Source organism: Labrus bergylta, chromosome 3 (assembly GCF_963930695.1).
Source record: "Labrus bergylta chromosome 3, fLabBer1.1, whole genome shotgun sequence".
Classification (NCBI taxonomy): domain Eukaryota; kingdom Metazoa; phylum Chordata; class Actinopteri; order Labriformes; family Labridae; genus Labrus; species Labrus bergylta.
The window spans coordinates 6,000,853-6,026,220 of NC_089197.1; the positions used below are offsets into that span (position 1 = coordinate 6,000,853).

The following is a 25,368-nucleotide window of genomic DNA, read 5'->3' on the forward strand; positions in this document are numbered from 1 at the left end:
GGCGTTCCCAGTCCTTTTCCTTTAGGCTCTGTCTTAGTTGGGGAGTTATCCATGGTTTGGAGTTGGGATACTTATATATATATATATATATATATAGGGGAAAACACTGACTTTCAAAGTAAAAGCACCACTATATTCTAATAAAGGGGAAATTGAAATTCACTGAGCAGAGAACTTAATATTTACCGGATGCAGTGTGGACAGCGAGCATGTGCAATATTCAACGCTCACGTGCTGTTCGTACACCGTGTAACAGATTAACATGAAAACTGAATTTAAGGTTTAAACTCTGGTAAAAATCAAACAATATCAATAACTGTTTTGATACCACAGAAATAAAATAATTCCTGGAGACCCAATGTAAGATAATTACTTCATTTAAGTTTAGTCACATATCCTCTTCATCAGTTTAAATAAGTCTCAGAGCTCCTCAAAACATGTGTGTGAAGTTTCTTGTTCTAAATCCACTCTGATCCTGTATTTGATCATGTCTATAAACCCCTCTATTTTTAGCCCTGCTCAGAACAGGCTGTTTCTGTGTCTGTATCTTTAAATATGTAAATGAGCTGTGTCTGACCACGCCCCCTCTCTGGAAGGGCTTGGGTGTCTCAGGCTTTCTCGCTCCATGTCCTATTGTTTACAGTGAGAAGGCGGACTTGTGAGTGTGAGAAGGGCAGAACAAACACCTGTGGGAGTGTCACCCACCAGGGGGAGGGGCTACTGTCCTTTGTGATGTCATGAAGGGAAAATCTCCAAACGGCCTCTTTGAGCACACATTTTCTGAAAAGTGGAGCAGGAAAAAGACGGAGAGGATGGACTTTTCTCATCATTTCTCATCGTTATTTAATTATCATAAATTGCTGACAGGTAAAGATACAGACAGACAGACATATATATATATATATATATATATATGGATAGATATAAAAGGTCGCTGCATGCTGACACAAGATTATATTTATTGTATTCACATTCAGGAGTAGTTCATGGTCAGATAGAAAAGCAGGAAATTAGAAGACCGTCTCTGAAATCTTCTTTATTAACCCACCGGAGAGATGGTGCTTAAACTAACACCTCCATCACGTCATTGATATAATAATATGTGTTTATAATAATTCAGAGGACATTTGTCACCATTTGATACACTTATTACAGAGTGTTTAAACGGTATCTGATCACATGTTTATGCCGGTGTGTGAAGGGAAAGTAACGGTTGCAGGTGATATCCTCTGCAGGGAAGGAGCGAAACCACGCCCCCTATTGTCAAAGTGAAGAACTACATTTACAAATATATCTTCCAGGCTCTTTTTTAGCCTTTGTGTTTATATGAATCCTACTGACACGGTCTCGGGCGGCAATTTCTCTCCCGTTCGGGTGATTTCTAGGCTTCGGGGTGACCCTCCAGGATACAGCGGCTGTAGCAGCAGAAGCTCCCCGGTAACAGCTCACTGCGTGGCGGCTTCCGGTGTCCGTCCGTCTGCGGGAGGATGGCGTCCGGCTTCGACAGCATCCCCTCCACCGCCGGTCCTCCGAGTCCCAAATATCCCGAAGGTTGTCGAGTACAGACTGCGGACAGCGGCAGATAAACCCCTCGAGTAAGTTATCGTGTTTGTATTTGTAAATAGGAGTGTTTTTTTGCGCGGGAGCGGGGCTCGGCTGCAGGAGGCGGATTGTCCCTGCAGCGCCGCGGAGGCCTGCTTTGACTCGGGCTCCGTTTGCGACGTTACACCAGAGAGCGGTCCTGTGGCCTGTTATCCATCAGAGGGGCTGCAGATGGAAGCTCCAGGCTTCAGCCTCACATTACTACCTGTGGGGTTTAATGTTAAACGCGGCAGAAGCGGCAAACACTCATCCCATAATGATAAATATCTGATATTTATCTTTAAAGGTGGTCCGGTTAAAACTGTGACGATAGCTGCAGCTAGCGGTTAGCTGTACCGCAGCTAGCAAGCTAACATTCAAACGATGACATCCAAGAACAGAATAAAAATGATCCATCAGTCTGCTGTAAATGTAATTTCATTTTGTAAGAAAACAATTGGTGTCCCTGTAACTTAATCGATAGAGTCGCTTACATCAGATATGGAAAAATACACATTAACAATGATGAGAAGTATACGCACCCGATTTTCGTCCCAGGAAGTAGACGTAGCCATTTTGTAGTTTCGGTTAGCGTCAGCTAGCTTCCGTTCACTGTTACTTTACAGTTCTGGTTTGTACATAGATTGATGATGATTAACAGTATTAACACATACAGTGTTTTACACGTGTTACCTAAATGAAAGAGAAAGGCGTTTAAGCCCATTGAACCACCTGCGAGGTTTCTGCAGATCATTTTACGCCAAACGCTGTGAAATAAACCTCATGCTTCAGGATATAGACGAAGCCCTTTTCAGGTTTTTTGCCCTTTCTCGCGTTTGCTGTTTTTTTATGTAGTTTTATTATGAATGAATGAAAATACTGCAACGAAGTCATCCTAAACATACTTGTGTATATATATATATTAGATTAAACGTTTAAAATGGTGTTCTTTATAGTTAATGTGAGGTTTGTTTCAGTTTTTATTTCATGACAAACAAAGGTTGTTAAAATGTTTGATACTATAATAATCATCGATAATTGATAATCGCTTCTATTTTAATGATTATCGTATCGGAAATACCCAAAGCGTTAAAAATGACATCTATGTCATAAGGATGTGTGTGTAGAAGAAATCGTTAAACGTTGCCAACGTTTGAACAATTTACACATTTTTAATAATAAAACAAAAAATCACCACATATTTGGTGCCTAGGAGTTAATTTTTTGTTGTTGTCATGACAACCCCATGGGGGGGGGGGGCATGATGAATTCGTATCAGTTTATTTTGACACTGAATGGAGACAGTAACCCAGCTGATCAAGATGGAAACACATACAATTTAATATTTCTGTCTCTGATCACGCTTTTTATAATGTTTGAAACCAGCAGATCATCAGCTGTGCTTTAATATTATCGCCCTTGCATTTTATTAACTAATTGCAATATTTGTTTTCATCGTAATTTATTTTCCTGTTTTTATTTTTCTCCTAGGTTATCTCACTTTTCTGAAAGGCTGTGTCTAAACAGAGATCTAACACTCAGCCACTCTCCGTTTGGCATTTCTCCAACCACATCCGCCCTCTCAGTCGGCTTGAAAGCACAATTCCTCTACTGAGCTTTGAATCCCTGTGTGAGAAGTGGCAGGATGACGGAGGCGTGGCAGCAGCAGCAACATGCAGTGGCTCCGCCTTCTGTTGTGCACACGCTCCCTCCGGGGGCCGAAAACTCTCTGGGCTGTGCAGTGTACGGAGTGGTCCTGCAGCAGGACACCTCCCTGCAGCAGCCCCAGCACGGCCAGCAGCTCTCTGTCCAAACCCAGCAGCCCTCCCTACAGGTAGGGGGCGAGAGAGGGCACAAGTGTGGAGCCTGTGGCCATGACATCTCTCACCTGGCCAACCCTCATGAACACCAGTGCATGGTGAGCCAAGACCGCTCCTTCCAGTGCACCCAGTGTATGAAGATCTTCAGCCAGGCGACCGACCTGCTAGAGCACCAGTGTGTGCAGGTGGAGCAGAAGCCGTTTGTGTGTGGTGTGTGTAAGATGGGCTTCTCCCTCCTCACCTCTCTGGCCCAGCATCACAATTCCCACGGCAACGGAAACAACCCCATGAAATGCTCCATCTGTGAGAAAACATACCGGCCGGGCTCTGGAAATGTCACCCCCACCTCGTCAGCTGCCAACCCTCAGCAGCCCTCCACTGGAGAGACGTCCAGTGGCGGAGCAGCAATCAGTGCCTCGTCTCCACCCTCGTTTGAGGCCTCTGCACCTGACCGGCCGTACAAGTGCTCAGTGTGCCATAAGTCCTTCCGCCATCTGTCCGAGCTGACCCGCCACGAGAGGGTGCACACTGGGGAGAAGCCATACAAATGTGACACGTGTGACAAAAGCTTCAGCCAGTCCTCACACCTGGCTCACCACCAGCGCACCCACAGCTCCGAGCGGCCGTATAAATGTGCCGTGTGTGAGAAGAGCTTCAAACATCGTTCTCACCTGGTACGTCACATGTACGCTCACTCCGGCGAGCACCTGTTCAAGTGCAATTTGTGTGAGATGCACTTCAAAGAGTCGTCCGAGCTGCTGCACCATCAGTGTCAGCCTGAGGGGGAGAGACCTTTCCGCTGCGGTTCCTGCGGAAAGAGCTTCAAGCGCCCGTCTGACCTGCGGCAGCACGAACGCACACACTCAGAGGAGCGGCCTTTCCAGTGTGAGGAGTGCCAGATGAGCTTCAAGCAGCAGTACGCCCTTGTTCGCCACCGCCGCACTCACAAAAACCCGGCCGATCGCCCTTTCAAGTGTAACCTGTGTGATAAGGGCTTCCTCCAGCCGTCCCACCTGCTCTACCACCAGCAGGTTCACGGGATGGAGAGTCTGTTCAAGTGTGCATCCTGCCAGAAGTCCTTCAGCCAATCAGGAGAGCTGCTGCGACACAAATGTGGCGGCGAGGTGGAGAAGCCCTACAAGTGCGACGTGTGCGGCAAAGGTTACAAAAAGAACTCTACGCTGCAGCGCCACCAGAACTCTCACTGCACGGAGAAGCCACTGAAGTGCTCCCTGTGTGACAAGCGCTTTGTGTCATCGTCTGAGTTCGTCCAGCACCGCTGTGACCCGACCCGCGAGAAGCCACTGAAATGTCCCGACTGTGAAAAGCGCTTCAGGTACTCGTCAGAGCTGCAGCGCCATCGACGCGTCCACACCGGGGAGAAGCCTTTTAAGTGTGCCAACTGCGACAAAAGCTTCAAGCAGCGCGAGCACCTGGCCAAGCACCAGAGCGTTCACTCCAGGGAGACCCAGTTTAAGTGTGTGTGGTGCGGGGAGCGCTTCGTCGACCTGGCGGCTCTGCAGGAGCACACGGTCCAGCACACCGCAGAGGGCGAGAGTTTCCCTGAAGCTCCCTGCATCCCATGAACCGAGCTGCTGTTCAGTCCTGAGCAGCAAACTTGACATTCAGCCACAGAGCAGCGTGTGCCAGCCTCCCCTTCACATACGTAGAATATAACATGCACACACGAGTTTTGTTTAATGATTTTTAGAAACAGTAAGAATCTGTTCATCCTCACACTTTTCTGAGTAAAAGAGAAAACTCCAGGAATCGACCGGCGACTCTTTTAATTTCAAACACATGGAGAAAAACTTGAAGAGGATGAAAAAGACGTCAAATGTGGGAAGATCTTGATTTAGTTTAGTCCTGAGTGTGGGACCTTTTCTGTGCTTGCATGTGATCGTCTGTTTTGTGATTCTGTCGTTGAGGAAAGATGATGAGAGCTTCCAGAAGGTCGTCGTGTGTGTGTGTGTGTGTGTGTGTGTGTGTGTGTGTGTGTGTGTGTGTGTGTGTGTGTGTGTGTGTGTGTGTGTGTGTGTGTGTGTGTGTGTGTGTGTGTGTGTGTGTGTGTGTGTGTGTGTGTGTGTGTGTGTGTGTGTGTGTGTGTGTGTGTGTGTGTGTGTGTGTGTGTGTGTGTGTGTGTGTGTGTGTGTGTGTCAGCTCCTCCAGATCCATGTGCCTTTTTTTACTGATCGCTCACGTTGTGTTTCTGTTTTTCTTTTCACGTCCAGTTTAGAAGCTCCCACAGCAGCAGTATCTCTCTCATACTAGGTAGTCTCATCTGTTTGTGCATGAGTATTTATCACACTTTAATATCACTGTTGTATTATAGCTTTTGCTTTATTTAGGAAAACATCCTAAGAAGAAGATGAAAAAAAGTGGATTTGTGAAAATGTATAGCCCGTGTCCTATGAAATCTGTGTTGTTGCATCTTTGTATTAAACAGATGACGTCTAGGTAACTAACCCGTACCTACCATGTCATACAGACACTTGACATGTGCAATAGAACATGCACAATGTTATATTTATGACTACTGATTCATGGCATAGTCTACTCTGTTATATTAGAGATTGTGTGTATACGCTTCTGTAAAACTGTATAGTGCTTATGTTACCTGCTTTTGTATTCACCATGAACGAGCCTGCAGGACGATGCAGGCGCTCTTAGTTTCAGTTCCACACAGAGTATCCCAAGTTTAACCCCACGGAAAATTCAAAGCGTTATTCTGCTTGTTGCCACCGACTAGCTGCATTAGTTACTGAGCTTTAAATCTTAACAAAGTACTCTTTTATAATTGATTTCAGAGACCTTCTTGTAACCTCCTCCGGGTCGACACTCAGCAGATTAATCCGAGTAGCCTCAAAGTTCTGTGTTGGTTTATGCCAAGCATAAAGTAAAAATATTTGTGTACTTTAGTTTACTGTGTGGGTTTCTATATTCTGTACAATCTTTGCAGTATATTTAAAGGTTTTTGGAGTTTTAAGTCTTGGTTACAGGGATGTTGGAGCAGGACGGGGCGAGAGAGGGAGGGGAAGGGGACGGCAAGGTTTTCAGTGCTGATGGAGGAGAACGAGTGTAATGAAACATTGCATTTACACATATGGATATCAATATAAACTCCTGTTCATACTGTATACAGACAATTAAAATAAACCACCCTTATGAAAATACATGTGTTCATCGTTTATCAAAATTAGAGCTGCACATCAGGATTATTCTCACTGGGTCAGCCAAGCTCAGTTGGTAGAGTTGGTCATCCCTCAACCACAAACTCGGGGTTCGATCCCCAGGTCCTGCAGCCACATGTCCGATGTGTCTAGCCGCTGATTCGTCTGCGGCAATATAAATGTTTATGAACGGAAATGGCTACTACTGATGGACACTTTACACAGCAGCCTCTGCCATCATAGGTGTGACCTGTGGTGTAAAAGCACTTTGAGTAGTCAGAAGATACAAGCTCAAGTCCATTTAACATTTACTTCATATAAACGAAACAGATGAGTCATCAAAACACCCCCCCCATACAGTGTGTGTCGATCGAGACATGAGCTAATCAGACCTATTTGGTTTTTTAAACCAGGCTGTAAACATATTAATCTCTGCTGTAAAAACCGGCGTTTTAGAATGGGTGTGTATGTGACTTCCTGTGCTTCTGCAGCTCAGCCTCTAGTGGACACTCGAGGAACTGCAGGATGTTTCACTTCAGCATCAGCTTCATTTTCAACACTGGAGGTTGCTGCATGGCACTCACTGATAGATTAAACATCAAGCTATAACATTTTATATTTAGATATCATATTTAATAATTCAAATTTTCTTTTGAAATGATCTTGAATTGATTTTCACACTAAAACAACCTTCACGAACTTCAATAATATTGCTTAAAATTATATAAAAAAAAGTGATTTTAAAAAACCAACATCAATTTTAAATGTGGAGAAATGTTGCTGTAATTTTTGTGTTGGAGCAACTTAAAAATATATATATATTTTTTTTTTAGGCGTAAAATATTTCGTGTTTGTTTTCAGGTCATCCAGCGTCTTTATTCACTTCCGGTTGATGTTCACTGCAAAACGGCAGAGAGACCGCCCTGCTCCGCTAACGAACCCTCCACCCTCCGATCACATTCATCCCTTTTCCTGCCGATATCACGAAGATTATTAGTGACTTTATAACCGGCGGAGCTTCATCGTTGCACACACAGCGAAAGGTCCCGCCGACGAGCTGCTAACGAGAAGCTAACGGGAAGCTAACGGGAAGCTAACGAGGAGCTAACGGGAAGCTAACGAGTTGATGTCGGGCGGACCTCCTCTGAGCTCGGATATTTCTACGACGAGGTTAGCCGCTAATTTAGCACTCTTATTGATTTTAAATCACGCACACGTCGACACAGACAAACATTTTGAATTATTCAACAATTTTGAACTATAAATACAGATTTTCATTAAGCTGTTTATCTGCAGTTTATCTTCACATTGTAGGATTGAATGTTTTGCTGAGTTAGCTTTAGCAGCTAGCTAGCCAGCTAGTTGGATTAAATGATCGTAGGAGCTGCTTTTCGTCCTGTTTCGGTTTAAATGTTGGGTTTATTCCGGGGTTAGCGGCTGGATTAATGTGAAAATGTGTGTAATTAAAGGGGTTAAAGCCGGGGAAAAGGCCCCGGGGAGCCCGAGTCGTGACGGGCAACACAATCTGTCAAAATGTTCGATGTCAATATTTGATCGATAACTCGTCGGTTAATCGATTTCATCTCTGTTGTTTTAATCATCATAGGAGAGCAAAGTACTGAATCATTTTTAACCAGTGCTGAGGAAAAGAGAGAAAATCTGTCTTAAATTGAATAAAAACATCAGAATAATAAAATCAGATTTTTAAAAATACGACTCCAGTAAAAATCCAATGAATCGTAATCCTGTCTTTGTTTGGATTCAAGGTTTTTATTTGTCACATGCTCATACAGATGTGCAGTGAAATGTTAAATAAGATTCACATGAGCTTCTGTATTAAACAGAAACGAGTAACGATATCAAAATCTCAATACGATAACATCAGGATAACATGTGATTTAAAAATAAAGAGAGAGAGCCCAGCCGATGAGTATCCAGTGATGATCAGTATCGACTAATTTTATAATGATATATGTATATTTTTTTAATAGCGCTTTTCTAGGAACCCAAAGACGCTTTGACAAAAAATAAAACCATAAAACAAAACAAAAATTGACGAGGACAGTACAATGAAGAAGTAATGTAGGGGGAGGGGGGTTATTTCATTTATTCATCGGTCAAATAACATTTCATTTCAGTATCATTATTCAGTATTACACTAGCTGTTCTCTGTCACCAGCAGAGGGCGCTATATATAAAAGTGTTTCATAACTGAGGGATCAACACATTAAATGTGTATATCTCTACAGATCAAAGGTCGGACCCTAATTATAACATTTAGAGGGACAGGTCACACAAATGTAAAATTGTGTAAAAGTATTTATTCAGTTCAGAAGACAATCTGCACATCATACGGCTGCGACATATTTCTCTAAGCTGTGTACATTGATAATCACGGATTGGATCCGGACAGTCCCTATTAATTAGTCTTCCTTGGGTCTCCATATATTCATTTACAATATTTAATTATAACCTTAAACCTTCAAATAATTGCACAGTCTTTATTTGAGGCAGGCGTCAAAAAGAGACATGCGGTTAATCATTTTCAAACAAAACTAATGCACAGCAAAGGCAGGAAAGACTATCATAATGTAAATTTACTCCAGAAAGAATATTGAACTGTGCTCAAAATAAATGACTGATCAATAATTAGATCTTGCTTTGTGTGGCGAGAGAGAGAGAGAGAGATGATCACTAACAAGAGCTGTGCTGACCTGTGGAGCGGTGGAAACACATCAGATTGTCTTTAGTTGATAGTCCACGTGATACAGGGTTCAGAATTTAGCGTTGACACTTCATTACCACAAGCTGCAGTCCGTCAGGAGAACTACAAGATCACAGGAGAACTACAAGATCTCATGAGAACTACAAGATCACAGGAGAACTACAAGATCACAGGAGAACTACAAGATCTCAGGAGAACTACAAGATCACAGGAGAACTACAAGATCACACGACAAGATCTTGTATTATGATGTTTAATTTATGTTTTGTAAGGACCCCCTTGAAAATGAGATGATGCATCTCAAGGGGCTATCCTTGAAATAAATTACAAATTACAAGATCTCAGGAGAACTACAAGATCACAGGAGAACTACAAGATCTCAGGAGGACTACAAGATCACACTAGAACTACAAGATCTAAGGAGGACTACAAGATCGCAGGAGAACTACAAGATCGCAGGAGAACTACAAGATCGCAGGAGAACTACAAGATCACGCGGGAATAAAGAGAAAAACATGCAAACATGTTGCTTCGGGACAACTGGACCTCATGTCAGTGCACCCTAAAGCCATTGGGGTTTGGTCTAAATCTGTTCTGGTCTGGCTTCAGTTAAAGAGTTAAACCAGCTACTTTATTTATTTATTGAACCGTAAACCCTGAAAGAGGAACTTTAAAATTTAACTGGAACTGTAATTTGATGCCGCTTGCCGGCCATCACAGCCAAAGATACCGTAAAATCCGACGTATAAGCCGCACTTTTGATTCCGATTTGTTCATTGATACAGTGCGTTGCATCTTACACACCTGTGCGACTAATACACCTGAATAACATGCTGACACACACAGCATCATCACCGAGAGTGCAGTCGCCACCATCACACACTGCACGCCACATGACATGATTGAAAATTCATCCCTGTTTCAAGAAGATGATTGTATGCTGTGCGGGGAAACATAGCGGCGCTGACGAGGCTGACTGTGCAACTTTTTCATATCTTTTCTTCCTTACGAGGTCATAATGGTTAATTTAAAGCAAACAGCGGTATTCTGTTCTGTAAATAACACTTGTCGAGTGCTGCTTTGATTGAAAGACTCTTAGATTAAATGTAATGAGTGACCAGCGGAGGTGGGGCGCACAACCCCTCATCACTGTAGCCATGAGGGGGTGCAAACTCCACAAATCCGACTGCATTTTATATACCTTATACCTTATATTCTGGATTCTACGGTATTCGTTTTTACCTCCATTAGGGCTGTCGCCGTGGGTATCTAATCAAGCATGTATGTTTGTGAATCAGGGGTCAGAAACTGACCTGCCAGCAATTATATCTGGCCAACAATATTATTTTCTGTTGACTTTTACTTCTTTCAACCTTTTTTGTAACAACAACGCTGTGACATCAGTGACAGGGAAAAACGCTCCCACCACGGAACACAGCGGCGCTGCAGACAGCGGACAGCTCCCGGTGCTGAAGTCGCAGCAGCCAGGTGTCACCACAATCAGCTCCTTTAAGCCTTCACCCACAAAAAAGCGCAAGACAGTTTGTTTTTAATAAAATACCTTTGCAGTGCAATTTGGCTACAGAATACATAACGTGGCGAGAGAGAGAGCGGCAGTACGCTGCACAGACCTCACTGAGTTCTGGGCCAGTTGAGCCTGAGTTCTGGGCCAGTTGAGCCTGTTTTCACACAAAGTCAGTACTAAGCCTGTCGTTCAGGTTTTTAGAGAATTTAACACTTGTTATGAGTTGACGCTCTACAAATAAAGATTGATTGAACTGTCTTGGTGGTTCCTGTTTCTGCCGTGGCGGTGTAGCACCAGGCGCTCTGCAGTGTCGTCTGCTGGCGTTCACACTGCTCCGTGGCGTGATTGTTTGTGTCTGCTACTGATTGTCACGGCGTTGTTGTTGTTAAGAAAATCATATAACAGGTAAAAGTCACAATCAAAAATATCTTCGGGGCCAGACACGTTCTGCGAGATGAAAGCTCACATTCGATGTTGCCTCGTTTCATACGGATCTCTTTGCTTCTCCTTTTTCATTATACTGAAGCTGAAATGTTAACAAAGGGGCGGAGTTACATTTGTTTTAGGTACCAGTGCACCAGTCTTCTTTGTGTCGGTCTGAACATGCGGCGTGGTGAAGTTACTTGTTTTTACCGTGAACGTCCTACTGTTCAGTCACTCATCCAGGAAAGTACGATCAAACATGAAGGATATAACTCGTCACTGATCGACCCTAAGAACATTTATACTTGTCACATTGTAATGAGCGGCGGGCACGTGATTCTCCGTGTGCTTTTCTCAACACAACACCTTCAGTGGGTCAACCGCAAAGGACAAATAAAATATTCAAATCCAATAACTTTTGGTGTCTGATTAATAAAGAAACAAGTCAACAAACAGTTTTTTAATTGCATTTTTTATTCTAAATTGAACGTTGAATGAAACACAGTCTCTTCTGTCCTGTCCTCCTGCAGCTGGCGTCTCTTTATCCCATCCTGCCCGTCAACTTACTGCTCAGGGGCTTCACACACTCGGTCATCGTCGCTCTGTCCGTCTGCTCAGCGGCTGCGTCAGAACAGCCTGACGCCTGTCACCAACGGACACAACCAGCCAAAGCTCATGGTAAGAACAGCGCAGGGATCTTAGAGCCGCACGTTCAGCAGATTCGCTGCGCTGCCTTCACGTACCGAGCCAAGAAGTGTTCAGAGCGAGGAGACGGTCCTCGACACGGAGCCGCGAAGCTAGCGATGCCCGGATCCACGCCGGCCAGCAGCAAGGCTCGGGTGTACACCGACGTCAACACACAGAAGAACAGAGAGTACTGGGACTATGACGCACACGTGCCAAACTGGAGGTACACGCGCACACACACACACACACACACACAATCAGCATGTGTCATCAACAGGCGCTCTGAGAACAAAGAGGAAGATATTTCTTAAAGGGGTGATCAGGTCACATGATCTTGCACATGTGCCCTAGGGCTCCACAATTCTTGATAACATTTGAATCACGATTTATCTCCCCGAGAATTGAGTTCAAAATTCTCTCACACAATTCTTATTTTTCCAGTTTTAAAGGTCACATACTCTCCTCACAAGTCTCAGAGCTCCTCAAAACATGTGTATGAAGTTTCTTGTTCTAAATCCACTCTGACCCTGTATTTGATCATGTCTATAAACCTCTCTATTTCAGCCCTGCTCAGAACAGGCTGTTTCTGTGTCTGTATCTTTAAATATGTAAATGAGCTGTGTCTGACCACGCCCCCTCTCTGGAATGGCTCGTGTGTGTGTGCGCACATGTCGGTGTGTCTCAGTGTGCCCCCACAATGCTCCTTCATGTTGACAGCAGAGAGAAGCAGGGAAAAGTAGCTGCAGCTAAATCAAACGTGCTTAATACTCATAGCCTAGTTTTTATTCATGACTGTTGGGTAACACATTCACCCTCTGAAATCACGATTAGTTAGAGGTCACCCGTCTGTTCCTGCGGGGAGCACTGGAGTCCAATCGATGGCGGTCGCCATGCTGGAAATGCTGTCTCAGTCTAACTTTCAGTCAACCTAACGACAGGCTGAGAGCTGGAGCTGAGGCGGGTTTTAAGCCTCCTGACAAACCGTTACACCACCTGTCAGTCAGGTCAGATAAACGCTTTATTGTGACTACAGGGATTAAAGTTCTCCGTTGTTACGACAGATTTCCGTCAATTTCAAAATTGTAATATTTTTATATTTTTATTCAGTGTCAGTCTGACAAAAAAAGTCGAGCAGAATGTGGGTTAATGACAAACGTGCAAACTGTTGTTTTTATTGTCAGGCATTTATCTGAATCCTGTAACACAAGTGTAGTTTTGCGTCTATGTGGCATTTCAATGGAGGCTACAGTCAGAACTTTTATCTGCTACCTGAAGTCCGCTCTGTGTAAGATGCTTTTATTGTGGTAGCAAGGATCAGCGTGCACTGCCCGTCATGTCCGGACTTTTTTTTTAGGCTCCAGTGCGCAATTTATTTACCCGACCAAAGAAAAAAATACCAGGTAAATAACAATCCGTAACATGACGGAGTTTACCGTTAAAGTATTATTACGTGCAGGCAGAGCAGACAGTCGCCGAGTGATCCGCTACTGGACACTCTCCTAAGGAACGTGCGTCAAGACAACAGGTGATACAACACAGAGCACCGCGCGACATGAATCACCTTTTGATACTCATAACGGGACCGTTTGACAACACAATTCTTACGTGTTATATTAGCTCAACAAGCTAGCACTAGTTTACTTTTTACTTTTAACGACTGAGTGGGTAAAAGTTATAAAATACAGTACTGCATAAGTTCTTTCCAGTGTCAAAAAAAAGCCTTCTTGTACTCAATAAAAATATACTTTGTACTCCATTGAATTTATAGAAAATTTTAAATATCTTTGCTAGTTACTTCTCAGATTCAGATTTATAATGCAAAATAGGACGAATACACCATTTGTCAAAATATCTTTATTATATGCCCTGTGAATTCACAAGGTATCCACCTATATGTGTGTAAATCACTCAAGTAGGATTAGCTCCAACTGTAGCAATGACAACACAATGAGGAACACATTAATGCATTTAAAAAAATATATAATAATAATTATAAATATATAAACTTAATTTACTTTTCAGAGTTTCACTTCTTTAAAGTTTTGTATAGAACACCTGCTGTACATGTAAGCTCATATCTGTCAGCCTAGAATTTAGATAGAAAACACTCTATTCAAATCGTTTTTTTTAACTTGTTTTTGACCTTAAAACTTTTCTTCGTTCATTTTTTAACCTTGAAAAGAAAATCACTCTACATTTTCAAATGGAAAACAAAAAAAACTCCTCGTTTTTCATCACGTAATATCCATGAGAGAGATGCACGAACCACTAAAATATATTACTTTGTCCGCCATAAAACGACTTAGTCCGATGGTGGTGGCTGGGCGTCAGGGACATCGGGGTGGGAGAAGTTCCAGATCAGCTCGTTCTGCTACTCAAGAGTCCGGTTTGTGCTGCCTGGATAAGGACTCCTGGGCTTCTGACACACCGATGCTCTCACGCTGGATTAAACAATAAACCCAATCCGACCGGTTGTTTGTTTATTCTGTCGTTTCTTTAATCTCTGCTTTGGGTTTGTTTGTTGTTTTTTTTCTGCTCACTGCAGCAATCAGGACAACTATCAGCTGGTTCGTAAACTGGGCAGAGGGAAGTACAGCGAAGTGTTCGAGGCCATAAATGTGACCAACAACGAGAAGGTGGTGGTGAAGATCCTCAAGGTGAGGCTCCGTCTGGATTATTTACACCTCTTTGATCTGAATTATCTCAGCTATTAGCTCGCCACAACAAACTAACAAGGGGATTATGAGGGCCGCAGTGTTTTCTGCCCCCCTTTCTCTCTCTCCTTCTTCGCTCTCTCGTGGTACAAAGAGGTGTTCCTGCTCTCTTCACAACTCCGCCATTTTCCCCTCCTTGTCCCAAACCTCACGTGAGGAACTTCTAATAAATTAGGCCCCGTGGCAACTTAGCGTTTTTTCCGGGCAGAAAAGCGCCGGCTGTGCTTCTCGGGAGTGTTTGCACTGAGCGCTGAGAAGAAAAGCGCTGCACGTCCATCCTGTCTCCATGACAACAGTCTGTTGACAACGGCCGCTGTATGACCGACACTGCTCCGTTACTTTTTACCTTCAGGGGTGCAAACTTGTCACCTTTTGGCAAAATTTGCCGTCTTGGATCCCAAATACGTAATTTCTGTGATTAATTTAGATCTGCAATAAAAAATATTTGGAGGAAGGTGGGGGGGATAAATCTGCAACCTTATTCATGCTTCTTGCGGCTGGCGAGCGCGGACCCTGTGAACATCGAGTCGTTTCATACTGACTGCAGTCAGACATGGACCGACGTACTTCCGGGCCCTGTAGCCAATCATTGCAACGCGGTTCATGCGAACCTGTCTGTGCGAACCTGTCCACGTTGTTTCAAAATCTTGGAGATGCGCGGCTGGGCGATTAGACCCTCTGCAGACCCTCCACTCACCGGCCACGATTGCGCAATAACGCCGCGTCGACCGCAAGAAGCATGAAACCTGATTCAATGAGTGGCATAATTGGCTAATTTACATTACGTTATTTTTCCATGAAAACACTGGAAAGATTTGAAGTCTGGCTAGCAAGCCATTCTTTCTGTTAAACATCCTGTCTGATCGTATTTACTGTTTGGTAGCCATAGGTAAAGATGTTGAGAGAAATGTGTGCTAGCTTGAAGGTAACTTCATCAAGCTTTCTGTTTTATTATTATCTCAGGCAACATTAAAGTGACAGCTGGTCAACAAATATAATAAGGTAGGCCAGAGGGAATATAAACTGAATGAAAATCATCAGGAGCAAAACATCAGGTTAATATATTGATAATGTTACATATTTAATGATAGAACAGAAAATATTGTCATTCTTGATGACTGCAGTATGATGCTCTCTCAGACTCTTTCCCTGAGAGCTGCTTGCAGTGACTGCCCTTCACATCACCCCTTAGTGGAACATGCCCTGTTCTGCAAATTCATCCTATTTATAAAAAGGGACTCAAGGTTGGCACAGGTTTTTCAAAAAGTTAGAACAGAACATAGATATCAACAAGCAATTGTGTTTTTCTTATTGTTTGCACCACTTCTTTAGTCAGTCTGAATGCTAAAGTAGTCTGTAAATTCACATTTTAAAGTTGATATTTTTTTAAAATCTTCCCGGTGGGGCATGCCCCCGGACCGCCCTAGGAGGTTTGGATCCATGTCACCTTTTTCATCCCTGATGAGTTTGCACCCCTGACTTCATGTTTTATATTTGAGATCAGACACGGAGTGAGGAGGATGTGGGTACAAGATACGATCTCTCGTAGGCTAAAATACGGGGAATATCATACAATTTGAAAAGAGCGCCAGTGACGTCATCAGCGCCTTTCTGAAAAGTTGAAAGATTTTCAACTTTAGCGCTCGAAGCGACCGCACAAAACCAGCAGAGCGCTCAGAAAAAAGACGCTGGATGGCTGCTTTCTGCTGAGAACGCTCTCTACTCATTGAAAACACCTGAAAAAAGGCAGGGTAGAGGCTCAGTTGGTAGAGTTGTTGCCTCTCAACCGGAAGGTTGAGGGTTCGTTCCCCAGCTGAGCAACATGTCCGATGTGTCCTTGGGCAAGTCACTTAACCCTGCATTGTTCCCACTGCTTTGGTGGTGGTGTATGAATGGATTAGTGTTGTACTTACTCTCTGATGTACGTCGCTTTGGATAAAAAGCGTCTGCTAAGTGAATTGTAAGACGCTGGCGCTCAGAAAAAAACACTAGGTTGACACGGGGCCTTAAGAACACGACATGGTAATGTTCGAACACATTTGCCCGCCACACAAAACATTTGTACACACAGATATTTGCGAGCCAGCTTGGAGAGTTGTGGGTTTGTAGCGACCCTGTGTTTCTCCTCCAAAGCAGTGGGTCGCCGTCTGCAGAGAGACGAGTCTTACTCGTGCCACAACATCACTGTCTTCATTCACTGAGGTCAAGAGGTCATGTAGTGGTCATGTTAAGATGAGAGCGCCCTCTGCTGAATTCAAGTGCAAACGACTTCAGACGGCTGCAGCGCCGAAAGACTGAATATTTTGAATTCAACGGCTCATGACAGTTCGAATGTGAACTTTCTCCCCCAGCCATACCTTCTTCTTCTCCCCGCCATGTTTACTAGTTCGTAGCGTCTTGTATGCTGCTGGCGAGCTGCTATTGGTTGTTGACGACGGTAACAGCATCAACAATTTGCTTTTTTTTTTTTTTTTTTTTTTTCACAGCCGGTCAAGAAGAAGAAGATCAAACGAGAGATCAAAATTCTTGAGAACCTGCGTGGAGGAACTAACATCATCCGCCTGGTGGACACGGTCAAAGACCCAGTGGTGAGTCTGATGCCGCCACTGTGCGGCGTGCTACGTGTGGCGTGCAGCGTGCAGGGAGAGGTGGGACAGTGTGTGTGTGCAGTTATAATGTTCTCCCCAGTGACGTCTCGCGTGTCTTTCTCTCTTTCAGTCCAGAACTCCAGCGCTCGTCTTTGAGTGCATCAATAACACAGACTTTAAGGTACGACACACACACACACACACACACACACACACACACACACACACACACACACACACACACACACACACACACACACACACACACACACACACACACACAAACATTTTCTGTTAAACCTCATCATGTTTGTTGATGTTGTTCTGCAGGAACTTTACCAGAAGCTGACGGACTACGATATCCGATACTACATGTACGAGCTGCTCAAGGTAAACACCACAGACTGGTTCATGTGACTATAGACTGGTTTAACTGGTTCATGTGAACACAGACTGGTTTAACTGGTTCATGTGAACACAGACTGGTTTAACTGGTTCATGTGAACACAGACTGGTTCATGTGACTATAGACTGGTTTAACTGGTTTATGTGACTGTAGACTGGTTTAACTGGTGCATGTGAACACAGACTGGTTTATGTTACCACAGACTGGTTTATTTGACCACAGACTGGTTCATGTGAACACAGACTGGTTTATGTTACCACAGACTGGTTCCTGTGAACACAGACTGGTTTATGTTACCACAGACTGGTTTATTTGACCACAGACTGGTTCATGTGAACACAGACTGGTTTATGTTACCACAGACTGGTTCCTGTGAACACAGACTGGTTTATGTTACCACAGACTGGTTCCTGTGAACACAGACTGGTTTATGTGACCACAGACTGGTTCATGTTACCACAGACTGGTTCATGTGAACACAGACTGGTTTATGTTACCACAGACTGGTTCCTGTGAACACAGACTGGTTTATGTTACCACAGACTGGTTCATGTGAACACAGACTGGTTCATGTGAACACAGACTGGTTTATGTTACCACAGACTGGTTTATGTGAACACAGACTGGTTTATGTGAACACAGACTGGTTTATGTTACTACAGACTGGTTTATGTGAACACAGACTGGTTCATGTGAACACAGACTGGTTTATGTTACTACAGACTGGTTTATGTGAACACAGACTGGTTCATGTGAACACAGACTGGTTCAGGTTACTACAGACTGGTTTATGTGAACTGGTTTTTGTGTGTGTGTGTCTTCAGGCTCTGGACTACTGTCACAGTATGGGCATCATGCACCGGGACGTGAAGCCGCACAACGTGATGATCGATCACCAGCTCAGAAAGGTGATGGATGAGTCATCAGGAGTTGAACCCTGAAAGGCAGATTGAATGTGTGATTTTGTTTTATTGTGATAACAGTGAAACTGTCGTCCTGGATTAGGGTTAACCTTAAAGGAAGCCATCGTATGAACAGTGAGAAGTTTTAAAACCTTGGTAAGGAAATAGATCTCAGACGCATCCAGTCTAACACAGACTAAGTCGTTTATTCCAATCAGTGAGTGTTATTTGATGAGGGGGCGTGTCTGCCAGTACAAAGTTTCCTGGGGGGGTTCTCTCATGGTTCCTCGATCCTCGAGAGAATCACTCCCATGATTCCCCGCCAACCTGGACGTCGTCTTTGTTATTGTTTTCATTGAGAGCCCCCTGGTGGCGGGGTTTACGTACTGCGCCTTTAAATTGTTTTCTGTCCTAACCTAAACCCTTACCTGGACCTCTTAGCTCCATGAACCACTGTGCAGTCCATTTTCAAGGTTTTTTTTAAGTTGAGGTGACTGGATGTATTTTTTTCAATGACATCTCACAAGAAAAGGACGCTGAAGAAACAGTTTCTACTATTTTTTAGTGTTCAAAGAATCCGTTGCAAAAATATGGTTCAAGATAAGATCGCCATTAAAACGATGAAAACGACAAACAGGACCGGTGACAAGGGGCTTCCCTGGCGGAGGCCAACACACACTGGGAACATGTCTTTGTGCCGAGGATGTGAACACAGCTCCCACTTTGGTCATACAGGGACTGGATAGCTCTCAGCAACCGCCCTGGGACCCCATATTCCGGCAGTACCCCCCCCCCCCCCCCCCCCCCCCCCCCCATGGTCCCTCGAGGGACGAAGTCATAAGCCTTCTCCAAGTCCACAAAACACACTAGTCTGGATGAGCAAATTCCCATGACCACCCCCTCCCGTCCCCCAAGAAGCCCTGCGAGGGTAAAGAGCTGGATCACTGTCCCATGGCCAGGATGGAATCCACATTGTTCCTCCTGTACCCGAGGTTTGACAAATCGGTCGGAGCGTCCTTTCCAGCAAACAAACATGGCCGTCGGTCAAGTTTGCATAAAGTTGCATTGATAGGTGCGATCGTGTCTTCCCGGGGAGAACCTTTTTGAATTAACAGATTGAAGGTAAAACTCCTGCTCTGTTGAAATAGCACAAACACATTGCTAAAGTATTTGTGTGGTTAGTGTGCAGGCGTTCACCTGCGATATTTGATAGTAATTTCTCTCCAACACTCCTGTCATATGGAACTGACCGTCTCAGGTTTTTTTAAAGCTTTGAGACTATCTGATATCGATATCATAAAAGAAACAGATTGTATTGAAGGAGTATCTGAGTCCTTGACACCCTGAGTTTCCTCTCTGCTTTAATCCCGATTGCTGAGTTGTTGTGTTCCTCTGTGTCTCAGCTGCGTCTCATAGATTGGGGGTTGGCAGAGTTTTACCATCCCGCTCAGGAATACAACGTCAGGGTGGCCTCTCGTTACTTTAAAGGCCCCGAGCTGCTAGTGGACTATCAGGTAAGAATCAGGGAGAGAAAAACGTCATGTTTGTGTCTCGTTCTCAATCATGTCACGTGTGTGATTGACTCTCTTCTCCCTCCTCAGATGTATGACTACAGTTTGGACATGTGGAGTTTAGGCTGCATGTTGGCCAGCATGATCTTTCTGAAGGAGCCATTTTTTCACGGCCAGGACAACTACGACCAGGTATTCACAAAAGCTGTTTTCACACATGCACTACAGAAAATATGTAGATCATTTCAGGAGGACCGCTTCGGATATTCTCATGATCTGGTTGTTCACACTTGCACCTCACAGCGGGAGACTATCCCTGTCAGACGGGGGGGCGTGGGGTGGGATATAATGTAGCGCTGTGCATCTTCACTGGTCTCACGATTAGATTCGATTACGATTATCCAGTTAACGATTCGATTCGATTGGATATCAGGATGCATCACAATTCATCCTCAATTTTCTATATTACTGCACATGGCTACTTTTTCATAAACAGAAACAAGCAGTCTTATAAATATGAACTCCTTTTGTATCATTTAAATAGTGCTTTCGACAACAATGTCATTATCAATATTTTTACATTGTAAGTTAAAATTAATACATTATAGAGGTAGCCTACAGTAGCCTATAGGTAACAATAATACGTTTTTGTTTGTTTAGTTTATTACACAAGAGAAAGACGTTTTTTGTTTCTTTCCTTTTTATTTCAGACGAGTTGTGTTAAGTTGCTACCGCTGTAAACACCTCATTTCCTGATATGGATGTTTCACATTAAAAGCACTTCAACTACAGATAGGTCGGGGACTTTTATTGTGAAGAAGTTGTCGGAAATAGAAAGTGTTTATCATCGAACGAACGCAGTTTTAGCGGAGGTGCACTTAGTAGCGGTGATTCTTGATGACGATCAACTGTGTTTACAGCCGCTGTCGCAGAATCAACATGAACGGCTGAGCTTACTTACGGCACGTTGTGAAAAAAGATCTCTGAAAAGGACTGAAGGCTAACCTGGGCGAGCTGCTCGGGTATCATTACGACCGCCTGACTTTAATCTGAGTGTGCGGTGGTGGACGAAGTGACAGAGTATTGTTGCATGTATTCAATTGCAGCAATGGAATGATATATATGTTATGTGTGTTTTATATTACCATGAATGTTCCTGTTATAAACTGACATATCATATGTGTTTGCTTTTCAGCTGGTCCGAATCGCTAAAGTTCTGGGCACCGATGAGCTTTTCGGCTACCTGCACAAATATCACATAGAGCTGGACACTCGCTTTAAAGACCTGCTGGGACAGTGAGTATGAGAGGAGGAGAAGACAACACTGACCAGAGTCAGCAGCTTCTTCCTAACAAGTCAAATATAGACTCAAACAAATCCTAACCCGCCCCTACACTGCAAGCTAACGCACGCTAGCAAAAGCTAACCGCCAGTGTTTGGTAACCCGCCTGTCCAACAGGAAGCAGACAAACTCCACGTCCACGGGTAAAAGATTCACCCTCGTTTAAGAACGAGCTTTATCCGCTTGGTGTTTCTCCTCACTGTGATTATATTTTCTCTTCTTTGCTGCTACGTCCATCTGAACCCCGCCCACTCCGAGCACACACTGAGTCCCGCCCTCTCCTCCTGCGGTTTTTGTCCTTTGTCGTCACATCCCTGATTCAGAGTCCAGAAAGTAAACGTTTCCTTGTGTTTGCAGACAAACCCGTAAGCGCTGGGAGCAGTTCATCCAGTCTGAGAACCAACACCTGGTCAGTCCTGAGGCTCTGGACCTGCTGGACAAACTGCTGCGCTACGACCACCAGCAGAGACTGACGGCTGCCGAGGCCATGCAGCACCCCTACTTCTGTTAGTCACACACAGGCACACACACACACACACACACACACACACTGCATGTTGTTTCTGGTAATGAAGCTGCTGCTTCCTTTTCATTGATTCTGCTAAAAAGAATGTTCAACTTTTTAAACGACCAACAGAAACCTTTGATGAAAAACAAGTTATTTAATCACCTGGACTCACCTGTGTTCACCTGTGTTTGCGTTATTGACCTGTGTTTGCTGGCTCTGTGTGTTTATCCCTCAGATCCTGTGGTGAAGGAACATGCAAACGCCAACACAGACGGCACGAAGGCCATCAGCGGCTCTAACGCTACATGATGAGCGGAGAGCAGGTAACACACACCTGATCCTTCAGTCCGATAGTTGTTCCAAAGTCACAATGTGTTGATCATACTGAGGTCATTCATGATTTTAGCTAATTGTCTTAAAATACTTTTAATGTGAGCTGGAATCCACCTTCTTTAACCTTTCACATAAAGCTCGGATTAAAACCAAAAATTCATAACGACTTTATTCTCGTAAAGTTACAACTTAACGTTATTTAGGAAGTGACCTGGCACCTCTCCAGCTACCAGACCAACTTCCATATTATGGTCCAAACAGGGACTTGAACCGGTGACCCTCTGGTTCCCAACCCAAGTCCACATGTACTAAGCTACTGCCGCCCCCAAAAACATAGACATTATTATCAGTGTAAAAACATAAATTAGTGACATCTGACTTTGAGTAGCGTCCCGCTCTATGTGAGCACAGCACTGTTAGTATTTTATATCTTTACTCATAATTATCCTGATATTTGGGTTAGAAGACTAATGATGGGGAACTCAGCGATACCTTATTCCACATCTTAATGTCTTTGTACATCGAGTCCGTTTTCTTCTAATGCATTTTTTCAGTCCGAAAAAATTAATTCACAGTATGAGACAAAATGTCATCAAGCAGTGAAGATGATTTTGTGGTTCTTTCACTCTTTGAAAAAAAAAAAAATATGTGGTCCGTCCAAATGAAACCAAGACAAGAGTGAGGACTGGTTCACCTGTAGAATTCTCCCGATCGCTGCCAGGTGTATATAGGGATGTCAGTGGTGTGTTTGATACGCTGCTCTCTATTTTGGAACCATATGTTAAAAAGATTTCTGCAAAGCAACTGATCCTGAGCAGCGGCTGGCAGTTTGTTTGAGGTTGGGACAGTACGGACACAAGCACAGGGATGAACGCGGCAAATGCAGAAAATCAAACACGTTCCAAAGAAAGAAGACTAAAAAGGAATCAGTGTGCTAAGGCCTTTAGACTGTATCAGGGGGCCAACAGTCAAGCAGCTGTTAGAACTGATTACATTCAATCTTTATTTTTAACATGGAAACATTTCACTCCTGAAATCTTCAGTTTTCTCTTTGATATTTGTTTTGGTTCCGATAGGGATACCTACATTAGGAAGAGTAAAAATCAGATACCGATATATCAGCCGATATCTACTTGGTTCTATCTTCGATCTGTAGAGATTGATGGATATAGATTAACACATTTATTGAGTTGATCCCTCCAATGCAGTTAGACACTTGCACACTTGTAGAAAAGATTTATAATGAAGTTAAGATGGTCACTCAGCTGGACAGTAACTGAGCATGTACTGATGCTCGAACCCTCTGGAGAGATTGTTGTAATCCATATAGCGCCCCCTCTGATGGTTAAAGAGAACTTCTAGTATAAAACAGTGAAACTCAGAATGGTGAATAAATCAAGTCATGTCAGCGCATATCTGTGATAAAATTAGCCTATACCGATAGTCACTGGATATGCTGGTACCGGAAGATATTATCAGTCTGCCTCTAATATTTATGATTTCTGACGTTGGAACTTTCTATTTTAAAAAAAATCCAGAATTCAGGGTTTTCCCGACTTTAAGAAGACACCGACAGAAAGCGTTGGGCTGCGTAAACACACATTTTTATCGCTGTTTACTCAAAATAAGGAGGATTTCAGGACATGTATGAGCTGAAATGTGTGATCATTCTCTGTGCTAATGTTTGTGCTGACAGCCGCTGACACAGACGTTAGACGCAGTTTGTCAAGATGTCTCTAATCTCCACTTCAATAGTAAGAGAAACATGGCTGAAAGATTTTCACGGTAAAGAATGATTCTTGTTTGTTTTTATTTGCAGGAAGAATCTTTGTTACCTCAACGTGTGACCTTTTCGTGGCAGAACTTTCTGCCTCCACATCGACAGCCATACAGGAGCAAGATGTCAGTTTAACACAAACACACAGATTATACGTCTCCCTGCAGCCTGGGGATCTGCGCTGCTGGGTCCACGTCACAGATAAACAGGATCTGGACTCAGGTCTGACCCCCCTCCCTCCTCTCCTCCCCCCTCTCCCCCTCCCTCCCTCCCTCCTGTTTGTAAAGAGTGAGCAGAGCGACTGTGGTTGGATCCGTGTCACGCCGGTGTTGTGCTGTAAAGACGTTTGTCGGTCATTACGACGCTGAGCTGAGCTGAGATCCAGCTCCAGGCTTTAGCACGGAGCGGCTCGGAGGCTCCGCTCTGCTCTGATAGAACAAAAGCTATATTAAGAGAATAAACCATTTTTATTTAAAGGACTCCTCTGTGTTCCTCATTTATTGACTCAGAGATGTGAAATTCTCCCTGTTCTGTTATCGCATGACGTCCACACAGCACGGTAACTTTGTACAAAAGAGGAACAGCGGTGCTCAGGGTACTTACAAAGTCTTGAATCCTAATTTTTAAAATTAAAGGTCATAGAAGTGACAACTAAAGCTTTAAAGGTACAGTATTTAAATTCAACATGACGTCAAGGATGGCAGCGAACTATGGGAGTGATTTTCTCTGCTACTCCACTGCTGCAGATAGTATAGAGCTCAACGGTTACAGAGTACAGTTTTGTACATTTTAACGTGACAGAATATATTGTCTTAACACATTGAACTAAATTGGGTGATACCACTTCCTCACTTTCTGGAGGGGAAACATATGCATGTGTACAATTAGTACAAGAGAGAAATCAATTCCCCACCTGCCTTGTTTTAAAAGCATTACTGTTGCTCTCTATTTTTATGCCAGTTGGCAGAGAGTTCCAAAGTTTTGCCCGCTTTGCAGAGAAAGCAGACTAGCCAAACAATGTATTGTACATTGGGGCAAGACAATCATTATCATCATGATTATTTACACATTTAAAAAACAGTTCAAGATTACTACAATTCATGAAGTTGCCTAAGATGAAAAGGTGTTTTTTAAGTGCCACAGTGATGCCATCTCATTGGTCTCTGGTCCATGACTTGTATTGTCTGCTTGTATAATGAAACAATAGCTTTCAATATTAATTGGGGTCAAGAAATATTTATTTCCGGTGATAAACACATTTTTGCTACTGGTTACTCATTGAACACAATGTAAGCACCTCTACAATATCATTTATGACATACTGTGTTTGCCCATCAGATGGCAGTATTGCAGTAC

The 25,368-nt window shown here is 43.6% G+C and overlaps 2 protein-coding genes across 2 annotated transcripts; both read left to right on the forward strand.

Moving 5' to 3' along the window:
- The first annotated feature begins 1,311 nt into the window (after nt 1-1,311).
- On the forward strand, nt 1,312-6,574 carry LOC110001693 (zinc finger protein 319). The gene is made up of 2 exons (XM_020657197.3): nt 1,312-1,595; nt 3,073-6,574. Exon 2 carries the CDS (start codon nt 3,227-3,229, stop codon nt 4,985-4,987), a length of 1,761 nt encoding a protein of 586 aa, XP_020512853.2. The 5' UTR covers nt 1,312-1,595; nt 3,073-3,226; the 3' UTR covers nt 4,988-6,574.
- An 876-nt stretch (nt 6,575-7,450) lies between these two features.
- Nucleotides 7,451-24,491, forward strand: csnk2a2a (casein kinase 2, alpha prime polypeptide a). The gene is made up of 13 exons (XM_020657202.3): nt 7,451-7,741; nt 11,775-12,154; nt 14,477-14,588; nt 17,132-17,233; nt 17,364-17,414; nt 17,564-17,623; nt 18,464-18,547; nt 19,945-20,055; nt 20,143-20,244; nt 21,248-21,348; nt 21,752-21,900; nt 22,138-22,225; nt 24,055-24,491. The coding sequence occupies exons 2-12, from the start codon at nt 12,048-12,050 to the stop codon at nt 22,209-22,211; spliced, it is 1,053 nt and encodes a 350-aa protein (XP_020512858.1). The 5' UTR covers nt 7,451-7,741; nt 11,775-12,047; the 3' UTR covers nt 22,212-22,225; nt 24,055-24,491.
- Nucleotides 24,492-25,368: the final 877 nt, after the last annotated feature.